This window comes from Semicossyphus pulcher, unplaced genomic scaffold, assembly GCF_022749685.1.
Source record: "Semicossyphus pulcher isolate SPU_LCO1_2020_fin unplaced genomic scaffold, fSemPul1.0.p SCAF_19, whole genome shotgun sequence".
NCBI lineage: Eukaryota > Metazoa > Chordata > Actinopteri > Labriformes > Labridae > Semicossyphus > Semicossyphus pulcher.
The window spans coordinates 15,541,496-15,557,374 of NW_027211692.1; the positions used below are offsets into that span (position 1 = coordinate 15,541,496).

At 41.2% G+C, this 15,879-nt stretch overlaps 1 protein-coding gene across 1 annotated transcript; it reads right to left on the minus strand.

The window, feature by feature from the left end:
* Nucleotides 1-478: 478 nt before the first annotated feature.
* ube4a (ubiquitination factor E4A (UFD2 homolog, yeast)) lies at nucleotides 479-14,915 on the minus strand. Its single transcript, XM_069668891.1, has 20 exons — nucleotides 14,834-14,915; nucleotides 13,583-13,749; nucleotides 13,173-13,349; nucleotides 10,145-10,257; nucleotides 9,880-10,032; nucleotides 9,587-9,746; nucleotides 9,294-9,496; nucleotides 8,945-9,136; nucleotides 7,979-8,312; nucleotides 7,736-7,862; nucleotides 7,254-7,561; nucleotides 6,888-7,020; nucleotides 5,431-5,621; nucleotides 5,110-5,210; nucleotides 4,042-4,155; nucleotides 3,654-3,828; nucleotides 3,373-3,553; nucleotides 3,102-3,249; nucleotides 2,808-2,965; nucleotides 479-2,667 (listed from the first exon to the last, which is right to left on the minus strand). The coding sequence occupies exons 2-20, from the start codon at nucleotides 13,707-13,709 to the stop codon at nucleotides 2,532-2,534; spliced, it is 3,231 nt and encodes a 1,076-aa protein (XP_069524992.1). The 5' UTR covers nucleotides 13,710-13,749; nucleotides 14,834-14,915; the 3' UTR covers nucleotides 479-2,531.
* Between the last annotated feature and the right edge of the window lie 964 nt (nucleotides 14,916-15,879).

Below are 15,879 nucleotides of genomic sequence, written 5' to 3' on the forward strand. Positions count from 1 at the left end.
ATATATCATCTCCCTCTAATTTCATATTTTCTCATTTTAATTCAACAGACCGAACTTGAGCTCCTGAATTTTGGTTCGTTATGATGTAGGCTATACTACTAACCAATGCAGATCCGTGCTCGAGGATGTTAACTTTATGTGGTCCAAAACATGTTTGAGCACATACAGCAGTGTGAGAGCTGTTCGTACATACAAAACATGGGAGGCTCTGGCTCTGAAGAATTTCACATATAGTTGCTGTCTGACATAAAGACATCACCACTCTACATGCTGTTTGTAGGTGACTTGGACACAAACTGAGACCGAAGTGTGTTACACAAAGACAAAGACACAGACACACAAAGAGCAAATACGCAAACATTCAAATTATCCTTGAGACGAAACATGTACCTCAACCTTGTTCTCAAACTACATGTTACATCAGGTGCTGGTTTGTAAACATCCCTTTCATGACCTTAATCATGTACATAACAGTGTCTTATATAACGCACATTAGTTTTATTTCTTAATCATACTGTACATCCAAAATAAACATTTTATAATCACAATTAAAACAAAAAATATTGCATTATAATTTAACCCATGTAATCATTCAGGTGGTAGATATTCAACATACAGTATGAGGGCATGCCAACAAATACATAATCTTCCTGTCACATATTATCCATTTTATACAACTACACTTTTTTGATTTGAATTAAAACAATTCAAAGAGCTTCTCCAAAAACATCCTTTTCTGATCTTCCTTTCATATTCTACCCACACCCTCCTATATGCCCTTGCTATATGCTCTTAAGAGTATGAAACAAGTCAAATCCTCATTTGCTGAAATTTAATGCAAGGCTCTTGGTTTTAGGCACAGATTCTATTGATCAACTGTTTGCCCATGTGTTAACACACTACGCTTGCACACACCAAAGAAAAATATGTTTAAAATGCTAGATCAGGATAAATCAGTTAATCTGCTCCATGTTATTCAAAGGATGACAATGACTGTTATTTAGACTGCCAATTAAAATGCTTGAACACCCAATATTTGGTCTTATTTTTTGTTCAATCTCAAGAAACGGGGTGAGAAATAAAGTTGTGAGGAGTTGATATCGACAAACTGAAAACATATTATGATTTCTATTTTTCTTGGTAATAATACGGCCAGAGTACATTTAAGAAAGAACATATTTTAGGAGAAATTTGAGATTGGATGCATCCGCCTGAGTAGTCATTTAAATCAGTCAATGACGCACCTGATAAATCGGCAAACTTTCAGGTAACTGTCTCAACCTCATGGCTTATTGTTCACCTCAGACTTAGACTCAGATTTTTGTTGATTGATTGATTTCATTCTCAGAACAGCCGCCATCTTTTTTTCTAGTTTGAACATCAAAATTTAAAATTGAAAGTTGTATTTTTAAAGCATCTTGTGTCTGTGATCACTGACGAGTCTCTTAAAGATTGTTTACCCATTCAGTCAGTGAAAAACAAGTTGTTTTGCGCCTTCTGAAACTCTGATGGGAGCTTTCTAAAATCCGAGAAAATTTAGTAGTAAAAATGTAACAATTGTTGTTAGCTTTTGAGATGCCCAAAGAGCAGTTACACCTGTCAATAACTGAGCTGCTCCCGACCAAACAAGTGTCCATCCGGGCATCAGGTTTGTTTTAATGTCTTAAGTTTTCTTATAAAGTTGTTCAACTTTATCCTACAATGTGGTTCAAATGAGCATTATTATTATGTAATAACTGAAGCACAGGTCTTGGTTAAAAGCAGCTGCACTTGAGGATTCGCAGGCCTTTATATGTTAAAATACAGATTTCACAGTGTGGTTTTGTGCTTCAAGTGTCTTATTATAGTGAATGAGTAAATCTGTTACTCAACTCAAATAAAGGTCACACACAATTAAATGCAGTTTAACCTATGCCTTACTTTTAACTGCTAGTTTTATTTACAACGCTGCTCAAGATTGAACTGTAAGTGCTGTAATATGGGGCGTTCAAGAACTTTAAAAGGCAGTGCGTAAGATATATTTCATGAAGGTAAAATCAAGGTGAAATCCAAAACAACCCCATCAATGTTTCGGCCTTAAGAGTTCCCAAAAATACTTACCTCGCTGTATAAAATCTGGTTGGGCCAGCTGGTCAGTCAGGAGTTCACAGAGTACATTCAACAAGTCCTGTTGAAAGTGAGACTTCTGGCCACAGTTCTGATTGTAATAATAACTAGCTAATACACAGTATTCAGGGAGAGGTTGTATCACCCCACTAATGTTACCACAGGGCATCATTGGGGTCGAACAGCTACTGTGCATGGATTGGTGGGCTACAGTTTGCCTGGACTGTTGTCACAGGGGGAATCCAGTGGGCGTGAAGGCTGCGTGAAGGAAGCGAATGCAATGTAAGTGGGACCGGAAGAGTCCGAAGAAATCCACAGAGGCAAGCACACCATGGATTAGCCGAGAAGCTGAGGAGCACGCGAGATGTGAGCCAGGAAAAGGAAGTTAGGATGTGGTCATTGTTTGTCACAGCGAGAGATCATGGTTAGCCACTGGGCCCCAGCTGCAGCCGCTCCTGCTTATGCTTATCCAGCCACTGTAAGATCTGCTCTTTGAGTTCCTCGTTTGGCCTGATCTGGTCCATGGTGAGAGGACTGCGGTTGAAAGGGTCTGTCTGGTCACTGCGAGGGGGACAGAATTCATAAATTGTTACTTACTTTGTCTACAAAATTGCAATAGTTTACAACTCAGATTTCTCAATTTGCTTCCAATGTCACCCACAGGATCTCGAGATCATTTCAGTGGTTTTACAGGAACTAACCTGAGGAGATGCCTTGCTATAGTTGAGCGGTCAACTGTGACATTAGACGAAGGGAGAAGTACAGGATCAAGCATCAGGGTGGACATGATGGGATCCAAGAACTCATCCGGTGCATCGGCATACGTCTCCTCTTCCTGCTGCTGTCTATCTGCATGGGACTGAATAAACAGAAGCACAATGACAACACACCTTTTGTGTTCCTACCTGTATTCTCAGAGGTCACTCCACAGATTCGGTAAACAAAGATTTATTCTAGTGTTACCTCCGGCAAACAGCTTCCAAGCAAAATGATACCTTTATTTTATCAGCAAGGAGTCCGAAAGCCACAATCATGTCCCCAGGCTTGTTTATCTTCTTCAGTACTCTGACTGTTTGGGAGAAGAGGGTCGGAGAATATGATCGTCCGTCCTTTGGGACTGTAGCACAGAAATTCTCCTCATCACTGTCAAGGACAGGAACAAAGACTTTGTTTTTAATTTAGAAACCACAAATTTGATCATATTCAGCGATCATACACAGAGAAAAAGATGTATTTACTGTTACAAAGAGTGGTTTAAAAACATACCCCAGGTTCAGGTAGATGGTGCAGATGTCAGAAACAAGCTGCTGGGGCTTGAAGTCAAACTCACTGAAGTCCTTGACTTTAAGAGCTCCCATCTTAGGACCCACCAGATGCTGCAGGAAGTAGTTCAGCATGGAGATGATCCTCTCAGCCAGGAAGGGGTGCACAAAGATCCCCTTGATCTCTGGAAATGAGGAAAATGATAAAAGAAAATCAACGGGATGGATGAGGACTTACTTTGAAAGGACGCATCAATAAGAAGAGTCAAATCTTTTCCGTCTGACCTGAGGTGAGAAAGGCCAGTGTGCCGATGGTCTCATTAGACATGATGTTGTGGAAGCGCCCCAGCTGACCAAACATCTGCAGGCTGGACTTCTTCTCTCTTCGAGCATCGGGGGCCAGGCCTTCCCACTCCCCTCGATCTCTCTCCAGCTGCAGGACCTTGATTTTACTCAGGTACTACAACACAAGAAGATAGTATCAGTCTGTCACATTCAAAGAAAACAAAAACTGTAAGTAATAACACGAAGATGGAGTATCATTCTTATTCTTTTGATTAGCAGACTTACGATTACAGAAAAATACTGACGAGTTACTTAATAATACATAATAGGGAAGTGATGGAAAAGCTAATTGCATTGCATGTATGGAGGATGGTGAACTCAGTCTTACCTGGATGGCCTCATCCAGGAGGAAAATGGCATCGTTCATCAACAGGTTGAGGAACCGAAGGAACAGAGGGGGGTTCATGGCCTCCAGGTTCTCAGATGCATAGTGCGCCAAATGCTGAAATAAGACATTAGAATATAAAGAAAAACACATTTGCATCGATTGCATACAATTTACCTAATATCTAGAGCAGTGGTTCTCAACTGGTCTTGCCTCAGGACCCCCCAACAGCTCCTTAATGACAAATCGCGACCCAAATTTCTCAACCACTCCAATTTATTTTATTAAGAACGGCGTGCAGCTACCTGACCAGCAGGCAGCAGTGCAAGGAAAATACTCCCTCTACAATTCATTCAATTAGCCACGTTTTTTCTATCAGAAATAAACTAAAAAAGTGTACAATAGATGCAACTACTGAAGGGCTCAACAAGTTTCAAGAATGTAAATGTAACTGTAGCTGGGATAAATAAACTACACTTCTGATGCACGTATGTCATAGTAAACCTAGGTCCTTCAAAATAAAAGCGCAGCATAGACTTTTTGCCACATTTTTCTTTTCAAGCACACATCCGCGACCCACTAAAAACAGCTCTGGGACCCACTTTTGGGTCCCGACCCACCACTTGAGAACCATGGATCTAGAGCCCATTGCAGCAATATAAATGTGAACCTCTCTTTCATCTCATACTAACAACTACTTGAATGAGATGTGGTGAGAAAGTGAAAAAAGAGGGGCCTTCTGAAGGAATCAATTTCTGCTATTGATGAATTTGTATGATAATAAATTCAATAATAGGATTTATAGCCCATTAAGATTTGAATGTACAACCACCAGAAAGTAATAACTGTCATCCTGCCAATGCACATCCAATACCAACATTGTTATGAAGCGGTTCAAAAGGGCTGTGGTCTGGAGGCACATTTGTGGACCCAAACAGTCTCCCAGCAACCACAGAAAGAATACACAAAACTCCCATAGACAAAGAATAAATCCTGTGAACTCCTTTATACAACCATCTAGATTTATATTTACAGTTCTAATGGATAAAGTATCCCAAAGACTCTTGTTACCTTGATGCTCTCTCTGTAGTTCTCTTTGCCCCACATGTACTTGAGGATGGGGTACATGGGTCTTCTGTAGTTGAATTTCTGTTCAAACTGATGAGGATCACCTGAAAAAAAGAGTGGAAGACTAATTTAAATCACACATGCTTCAAAGGTTATTTACTCTGTATCTTGATCTGGAGAAACAAACACAATTCATCCCTTAAAAGTTAATTTGATCCAACCAGAACACTTAGGCTTAATTCAATACAGTAACGTACTTTGTAATGTACTTTAACGCTGTATCCACTAGTAAGTCTACACTCTTAAGAAAAACCACTGCTTCACCTGTGAATTCAATGTCTACAAACACAGTGATGAGGGCCTCGGCCAGCTGAGGTGCATGTCTGTAGGAGCAGAAGACTCGCTCTCGCTGGAACACAATTGGCTGAACAGCACCGGGAGCCAGAGGCTCCATGTGGGGCATCACCGCCTCTAAGACCTCTGCCAGCTTTGCACGTAAATGGGGGTTCTTCATCCTGTTGTGCATACAAGACAGGTGGAAATGATGCAATATGTGAAAAGTTCCAAGATGGGCTGCACAATTCAAGCAAAATATTGGGCCTCACAATAATTTGTTTCAAGACTATCACTGATGTTTTTTAACAAGGGTCTCCTGAGGAGCTGGGGCTCTACCCAGAGCGGTTAACTTCTAAAGACAGGATTCTTCAAGGTTTTTTTTGCAAGACTTAAGGTGCAAATAAGAAAGAAAGAGTTGTTTCAGGGATTGTTGAAAGTAGGGGTCCTCACCCATCCTCATATATTTCAATGTTAACATCTGTTTCAAATGGCTTTTATCATCTTACTTGTATTCTGTTGTTGTTGATATCCTAAGCAATCCAAGGTGAGATACATTTGGTTTTGTAGGTTTGTTTCCATAAGTATCACAATCAATGAAGTATGTTATTTATAGTCATGGGTTTAATCCTCTGTCATGAAAAATCCAACGAGAATATAAAAACTATAAACCAGCACAAAAAGACAATTATTTACATCACTATGTTCTGAACAGGCACATTACAAACACTGAAAAACTGTAGGAGCTGGAGGAGAGACTAATTCAATTGTTTCCACCGTCACCATTTAATGTGCTGTTCTCCTACCGCTCTCATTGGACTCTGCATTACTTTGTTTGTAGATGGCTTATGATTAATCTGGTGTAGTGAGTGAACCTTGGCATGATGCCACTAACTATCTCTCTCTCTCTTTCGTCTCCGCTATGTTGCCACTGCCGGAAAAACATGAAGTCACCTGCTGAGGACAGCCTGATGTGTCGGCATGTGTCCTATCTGTCATGGTGCTGATTTCATATATATATATATAGCGCTTTTCTAGTCTTCCAACCACGCAAACTGATGGCAAAGGCGACTATGCCAATAGCCTATCAGGATCTATGAACATTCATTTCGGGTTCAGGGTCTCGCCCAAGGACACTTCGACATTTGACTGTAGCAGTCTGGGATCGAACCCCCAACCTTTTGATTGATTCTACGACTGAGCCACAGCCACCCCAGAATATAAATTGGTTCTCGGTAGAACCTCCTGGGCGGGTTCCTGTGAGCAATCCTACAAGGAAGAAAGGTTCTAGATAGTATCTTTTGGGGAAGTTTTTGGGTTGAGCTATACGCCATAATAAGGTGTCTCTGTAGAACCTCTCAAAGATGAGTCTTGTTTAACCCTTCATGTTCTGTATGTCTTTTCTAGTTAGCACCTTAATTTCTATAGGTTTAGAGTAAGTCATGTACCTCTCTACGTTCCCCATGAAGACAGTGATGAAGTTAAGAATCTGCTCCAGACTTTCTGCAGAAGTCTCCAAAACATCGTCTGCAAATCGACGCAGGAAGATGAAAAAATCTCCCAAGTTCTCTGCAAAAAACTCTGACAGAGGAAACAGATAATTAGTGACTATCGTATTAAGGAATGTTCAGCATGAATGAACAGTTATACAACCAGTGACTGACCAATACTACCTTTGTTGGATTTCTATTCTGTTTCTATCAACTATAATGAGGCAGGAGGTAGCATTTGTTAACACATGTTCTAATTACGGAGGATAAAAAACAAAGTAAGGGTTTTTGTTCCACTTTATTTGAAGCGAAGATGTGACCTACCTGGAACATAGCACAGCATAGTATTCTGTAGGGAGGGCAGGGGAAAACTGAGTGCTACATGTTCAGGCCCCTGGTTCCCCACACCGAGCTGCACCAGCAGAGCGCTGGTGGAGGCTTGGAGGTTAAGGCAGCATTGCAGCATGGCCGGCTGCATGGTGGCAGCTTTGGTTGACAGATAAACAATCATCAGACGCTCAAACTGCTCCAGGAGCTGCTCTGTCATTGGGCTGCCTGATCGCTGGGCCTCTTGACATGTCACCTGGAGCCGGTGGAGAGACTGGTTCATCTTCACAATCTGCTCATGGAGTCTGCAAAGGCACATTACGCATTAACAGGTTAATGGAAAGAAAACAAAGACAACATGGGTGAGTAGTGACATATGGTGCCCACATTAAGAACATATAGAACACTACATTTCTGTTAGATGTGGATCAAATACACTTTTATTAAAGTAATGTTGGTGCTTGATTGAAGGTGTGTACCTGTGGAAGCCAAGATGCAGGGTGACTTGTGTGAGGATGAGGTTTTCAGTCAGCAGGCTGTAGGACTGTGCAGACTCCACCGGCTGCTGAGGTGGCAAAGGGATCAGACAGGTTTCCTTGTCCAGACCTGGTATAAGATATACGGGACCATTAAGTCATGACATTTTTAAAAACTGCAGTAAAAAAGTATTTATAAGGTATTTAGGAAGGTAAAAGAAAGGCTTATTGCCATTGCTTATTAACCTCTTGCATGCACATTGCGATTCCGCCTCTCTTCTTCACTCAGCTCTTTGAGGGCACAGTAGGTGGGGTTAAAGGTGAGCAGTTTGGGCGAGCGTGGCTTGCAGAAGGGCTGGCACAGCTTCAGTAGTGCTGCACCCAAGTTTAAGAAGAATGCATCTGAGGCGTACATCTGGAAGAAGATCTCTGGCATCTGATTGGCCCAGATCTTGGCTCTACCGGCGTTAGCATGCAGACAGCTGCCCAACCATGAAAGCAGTAAGTGGCGTGTCTCACCAGATCGCTGGAGCAAGTTTTTCAAGATCTGGTGCAGCTTTTCATGAAACTGTCCCATAAACTGTAACACAAGAGGAGGGAAGATTACAACCCTGAAACATATGCAGTTTGACTACCATGTTTGTTTTAATATAAAAAACAGAGCCCGACTCTCAAAACTGGAAATCTCGCAAAATCTCAAGGTCAAACACAACTTCAGAGTAAACAAACATGGCGGACAACGGGCAGGAGGAATTGGCGATGATGATTTTCGGAAATTTTTACTGAAAATTCAGGAACAAAAAAGAACAAACTGTGGATTAAGTGGTGGAGACGGCATGAACATGGCCTGTACATGTTACTTTATGCTCCCCATTTGCTTTTTATGCCATGGCTGCGGTTGTTGTGCTTCCTTCTTCAGTCAGCTTGCTTCCCCATTGGCTATTGTTTCTTTGTGACAATCCACAGACCGGCTGTCATCGGGGTTCCCCCCACACAACAGGATAACAGATTGTAAATATTGTTTAATATTTATTATTTGAAATCAGGGAGGCTACGTTGGCCTTCTGAGCAGATCAGAGGAAGTAAAATCACTCTTAACATCCCTCACACCACAGGAACATCTGGAGAGATAATCTCAAAAAATTGGGTCTTTGCCCAAAATCGGCCAGATTATCTTGTAGTGTGTACCCTGCTTTAAGAGAATCTGTTTACCTGATGAATGTTGGCCTCCTGGACCTTTGTCTCCTGGGCGCTGGAGCGGGAGGGGTTCAGAAAGTAGCCATGTCCCTCCACCACACCTGGAGTTTTTAACAAGCAGGAGATACTAAACACTGCCCCCAGGAGGGTCTTCTGGTACTGTAAACCATTAGCTGGGTCTTTGGGCTGAATGTGCTCCACCAATACCTACAAAAACCGAAGACAAAAAGAACTTTTTGAGGCACTAAAAGACAAACTAGAGACTAAAGTAGGATTTGAAATGCTTTACCATTACTGTATATCTTATTAAAACCATGTAACTAGATGAGTTTTAATTTTCAAACATCTCTGTGTGTCTCCTGACCTTGGCAATATCTTTGTTGTGGCTGAAATAGAGCAGAACATCTAGGTAGGAGTAGAGGACGGGCTGGATCAGGTCCAGGTCTTTGATGCGTCCATGGAAGATATCAAACACTGGTACTATCACCTCCTCAAAGGTTCGCACCTCCTGGTCAGAGAGTATGCCAGCAATGACCTCTTCCACAAACTCAATCACCTCCTCTGGTTCTGCAACACAGTGATTTTGTAAAAGAGTGAGAGGTAGGGAAAAATAATAATAACTATTTCAAAAGAAAACAGGCCTGATCCTGAACCTACGTGCTCTCGTGAAGCCTTCTAGCAGCAGGTCCAGAAGCTGTTCGTAGATGTTCTGGCTGATGTAGATTTCGGGGGTGAGCAGGACCGTCCTTGTGTTAGACACTGTCAGGTTCTTACAGCGAACAGCAAACGACAGCAACTTCTCTGGTACCTTTGTCACCTGGTGCACAGATAATCAAGTCACTAAATTATGGAAGTGCACGGGTTATTTTTATGTTCAAATTACTGGGAATAGCCTCCGAAGATTGTTATAGGAAAAATATACATTTACAGTCCCTCAGGCAAACTCTCACCTCTTCTTTGGCCCTCTGGAAACAAGCAAACAGGTAAGGGATGGCACACTTCTCTCCAGCATCACGGTCAGCTGACAGGTTAACCGCGCTGCATGACGTCATGTAGATGAGGTGGTTTCCTGGCTCTAGCAGCAGCAGACGGTTAAACAGAGCCTGGAGGACCGAGTGATCTGATTACTCACACAATCGTCATGCTATTTGTTTAATATCTATTAATTTCCAGCATAATGCATCCAAACTCTGAATATTAAAACATGTTGTTGACCTGTTCAATGTTGTCCATGTCCAGCCAGTCCTGTCCGTCCAGATCCGCAGCCATCTCCTCCAGGTAAACACAGCGAGGAGGGATCCCATTGCCTCCTCTCAGACTGGGGTCACCTAGGAGGGAAACAAAAAATTTCACATAAAGCTAAAACAAAACCAAGCATGAATACTGGATTAATTGTATTTGAGAAATATATAAAGAGCTTTTAAATCAACATTAGAATGAATACGAAACTGCAGAATTAAAAAGACTTGTATGCAATGTGTCTTTTATTACAGATTGATGTTGCAGGGAAATTCATTAATGGGCTCAATGTGAAAACACACGGGGGCTTTCAGCCGGCATTTCCTGCACACCATGAGTCACTGTTGAGCAGCGGACAGACCCCGCCATCTCACAGTGAAGATTCACAAAGTACAAGGTCTTGGTATTGTCATTAAGGGTGGTGAGTCATTTGTTGCAGTGCTTACTGGAAACTTAAAATGTGACATTCAAGACAGATAGCAGCACTACTGAACAATATCGCTAAGAACAAAAGGAAAGATTAGGCTGCTGTCTAGGTAAACAAAGTTTCATGATGAGACATTTGTCTGCTTCTAGGAATAAAGGCAAAATTGTTTGATGGTAATGTGAGACGGTCAACATGGATTATCTGACTTTGCAACACTCGTCTCATACTTACTGGCCTTAAAAAGCAGGTTACTACAGTTAGAGCAGGGGTTCCCAACCCCCGGTCCACAGACCGGTACCGGGCTGTAGGTCGTTTACATTCAGGTCTTTGACATTCCAAACATATGCGGAGTCAGAACCCTCGCATGGGCTGTATGAAGTGCGCAACCGCAGAGGGCCTCGCGCCTCGCGCCTCTAAAGACACTTCAAAACTCGCCCCATTCAGCTGGAAAACCACGGACCTGGCAACCCTGGCTTCGCATCCCATCAAATTTTGATCATGAAGTCTGATGCCCCTCTATAGTTCTGTGTTTATTAGTGAAATATATGAACTACACAGCATATGGGCATATGACAGTGTGTGCAGAAGAAGTTTATACTATAACTGTGCGCAGAAATATGGACATATCGCAACGTCATTGATTCAGGTATGAGCATCAAAACAAACACAGGTCTGCGTCACATCTGCTCCTCTCCAGCATGATAACTTTGATAAACTACGCGTGGATCACCTCCGGCTCATCTCTACCACAGTGTGTGAAGACGTATTTTATGCTTTATAAAAGGGTTTTCAGGGAAATACGTGACAGAGCGCAACCCTATTAAGTCAGGGGCAGAGCCTGAGAAAAACACACAGATCGGTGTCCTCACAGCGCTGCATGATTATAAACTGCTCACTGCTGGATCACATTATAAATTCGGATAAACTGCTAGGATCACACTATGGATCATCTGTCTCTGACCCGCGCTGTCCCTCTCGTACGCTCGTCCCGTATTAAAAACTATGATGCAATCTCCTCACTGAATAAATACAGACACAATCTGTCTGTATTTCTGTGCGTGTGACCGTGATTTACGCGCAAGCATGTGAATGAGAGCAGAGACAAATTACCCGTCCGTCCGTCAAAAACATTATTGCTACTCTCTGGTCCATGTTGTCAAAAAGGTTGGGAACCCCTGAGTTACAACTATAGGTCGGCTGATGGTTTACTTGCAGCTATAGATTCCATATCTTTGTGAAGATGTGCACAATAAATATAAAGAAGCCGTTGTCGGCTTTAAATGTGTAAATCTGGGAGCAGGGGAAGTCACGATACGATACACAATAGCTGGCCCACGATAACGATCATATCATGATACAGCGATACAGCGATACAGCGATAAATGACATATTGTAAGAAAATCACATAATTATACATCCCTAGGGGATGAATGACCCAATATCGATTAATAAATCCTGAGATCCATCTTTAAAAAAATGTGTAGAAACGTGTCTGATCATTCTTGAGCACTCCTGAACGCAGCACAACTCAGGTATCTCCCCGAAACCCGGCAGTGAGGGTGACATGCCCGGACTTGTTTACTGCACCTTCTATGGAGATATCAGTGATCGCAGATGGTATGTGCAACCCTGAATATGTCAGTTTGCACTGATGTTGATGTTACTGTTAGTGTCGGCTTTGGCCGCGAGTGTATTTTCCGCATGTTGTTATACAATGTGTCTTTCCCCATAACTAAGTCTCGTGTGGTTTTGTTCTTTGCGCTATGAGATCTCGTGGCCAAATCTCGTGCAAGGTGAACCCCGGTTCGTTTAATCAAAACCATGAGCCGGATGTTCAGACTAAAAATCTGAAACGGGACAAAAAGCTGTTTAACTCATTGTGTTGACAGCTGTGTGTTTGTCATGTTAAACAAAAAGTGCATGATGTAACTTCTTTGGGGTCAATTCTTATTTTAAACATTAAAATTTTGATAATGCACCAGGTTAGAGGTGCATTGATATTGTAACTGAAATACCCCTAACCAAATCGAATCGAATCGAATCGGAAATTGAATCGAATTAGGACCTTGTGAATCAGAAGCGAATCAAATTGAGAATTCCTTATCGATACCCAGCCCTATACATCACGATATCTGACAAACTTCTCCTTCGGCCAATTGATTTCCGTTCATGTTGTAGTAGATAGTTGAAGTTGTGACCCGATGAGTCAAAATCGCTAGGAAATCTGTTTAGAGCACCTTATATTTGTAATTCAAAGTACCCATATCTGGTGCCAGAATATCAATAATTGTATTGCATGAGTCAGGACGACGATATACTGCCATATCGATATTTTGTCCTACAGATATGTAAGCAATATGTTCATTGTAAACATAATATAATAAATTAACTAGATGCTGCAGAAAGCATCACCTCTATAGTCTACCATAGTGAACCGTGTTTGAAAAAAGAACACAGCTACTGATGGTGTTTAAACAGAAAATCATAGTTTAGCACTTCACAAGGAGCTGCACATGTGCTGTATGAACGGGGTATAATTTACAGATCAAAGTCAGATTATTTTCTCCTTTTACTCACTGTTGTCCAGAGTGATGAGAAATATTCGCTGGATCATGTGATTGACGTTGAGCTGTTCACAGAGCTCCTGGCGGGACCGGAAGGAGCGGCTGATCTCTGCCACAGAATCGTCATTGTCATCGACGCTGTCTGACACAGAGTTTTCTGACTCTGACTGGCTCTCTCCTGAGTCCTCCACTGTGATGGAAGACAAAGAGGGTTAGTATGAAATCATGTGGATAAATTTAGGCCAGATGTTTCTTTGTCTTACACTTGCTACAAAGAAAAAAACACTGATGCTTCTCTGAGAGTGAAATAATGTATTTTTGTTATGAAGCATGTTATGACTCTGAGATCCCTGGACTGGTGCTTATAGGCACTGACTATAACTTACTTCTTATAAGAGGGTTGTTGTAGCACTGATTACTCACATGGTGGTTCAGCAGACTGTTCTGGTTTCTGGCCTGATGCAAACTGCTTGGCATCAGCCAGCGAGCTGAAGAGGGCGGCAAAGGGGTTGCAGGAGATGTTCTGGTTGTTGTTGCCCTGGTCAGTCATCTCATTGGGGCTCAACACTCACTCCATTAAAGATCCCAGCCTTTAGGATCAATATGGACACAACAACCCAGAGGCAATGGAAAAGGACTAAGTAGAGTAAATTTACACATGAAATTGACATATTTTCTATCATCACCACCTTATTCTGGCAATTAAATGCAGAGCTGCACAACTTCAGCACCTTATCATTAACAGTTAGGTCAATTTGTTTTATCATCCCTAAATTCAAATATACTGGAAGTAGTGTATACAGCCCGATCCAAATTTTGCTGGATGTTCTTTGAATAAGGTGAAATGTGAAATGAAATCATGTAATTTTTCTGTATAAGGACAGGTGAAAAAAGGTCAGGAGGGCATCTTCCTCTTCCTGTTTGATGGAGTAACACATAATTGCATGTCAAAAACAATCCTTATCTGTGCGATTCTTTAAACACTTCCTGAATTTGAATCTTATTATTTTTTGGTGTGTTACTATTCGTTTCTCTTTATACTGATCAAAATAAACGACTATAATCCAAAATGCAAAGGGAACTATTAAGATTACTGTGTTCAAATTTCAGTCTGTGTGTTACATCCTCTTTGCCTTGTCATTTGTTTGCTTTATTTTCTTCCATCGCTGACGTGGTTTGAAACTTTTCGGCATGACATTGAGAAAAATCAATGAAACAACTACCCCTGCTTACATTTTGACAGCGAGCAGCGAACATATGGACAGACTATCAGTGCCCACCTTATCAGCAGCTCAACATTACATGTGTTGTCACGGTTACCCACCAGTTTAGTTCAGCACCTTACAGTTATAACTCGTGTTACTTTATGTAGCTAGCTATCCACTTAGCCACCACTACGCTTATTGAAAGTACCATATCACTTGTCACTTGGCAATTAACTAGCAGCTTTAGCTACTTGACGCAAGTTCGCCAACTAGCTAGCAGGGTTAGCTAGTAGCAGTGACCGTCCTGATACAGGGCTAGTTAGCTGGTTAGCTAGCTGTGTAGTAGCTAGCTAAGCTGTCATGGGGTCACCACGATTCTATTTCAGCATCGATTTTATAAACTGTTGCGTTAATTTCGTGTATTATCAGTCTAACTAAAGCACACAAACGATAAAGAGGGCTGTCGTACCTGTTTGACGGGAAGAAGTGTGTGTTTTTGATGTGAAAAATTGCTTCTACGAAACCAGTGGCAGTTCCTCAGTAAATTGAAATTGTAAACGTCATCAAAATGAGACGGAGGGTCTGTCTGCTCTGCTGAGTAACTTTTAAAAAACATGAAACATTTTAGAAAACGGTGTAATAAAACAACCTCTCTGTGTGACACTATTAAAGACTGAGAACTCTAATTTAGAGAAATTAAGATTCATCTGTTTTTTCCCCACGTTTAAACCAGATGTTTAAACAATTGTTGGTAAGAATATTGTGATTATAATAATATAATAATTTCTGGATTTTGGATTTCAGGATAAGCCTTGGATAAGGTGGTGAGCTTGAGCTTTATATTGAATAAATATATTGAAATATATTATATATATATATAATTATGTATGTACACCAGGATAAACACAATATCTGAAAAAAAAATCTTCATAATGTAACAATAATAATGATACTTAAAAAAGTAGTCTTCGTCAAAGGACGGGGTCCAAGCAGATTGCATGCTTCTTGCTTATTTTATTGAAAACAAGCCTTAATAAGCACTTGAACACACACAACATGCATGCATTGTTACCTAGTTGGAAGTAGGACTTGGAGGTAGATTTTGGATCTTTTTCCAGGATTTCTTTATATTGCTAAAGCAGTACAAACAGGAATCAGCACGGTATTCAAGATGAAACAGTGTAAAAAAACAACAACATAAACCATGTCAGAAACAGAATAGGAAGCTTATAACTACTTGGACTGTGATTTACCTGTAATGTTTGCTAACTGTCAGCAGAGGGCAGCAGCAGACTGCATCTCTACCCTGAAATCCCTTCAGAAATGAGTGTTTCCACTCTCCATCTGGTTTTCAGTTTGTATTTACACAATGAATATAGTAAAATTATGTAAACGCTCGAAGATGAGGGTGGGTAAGGTAAAACCAAGAAAACAAATGGTTGAATTACTGTTTTTACAGACCCACTGACTGATTTATGATATTAGTTGACATATTTTTCACTAGAATTGTCATAT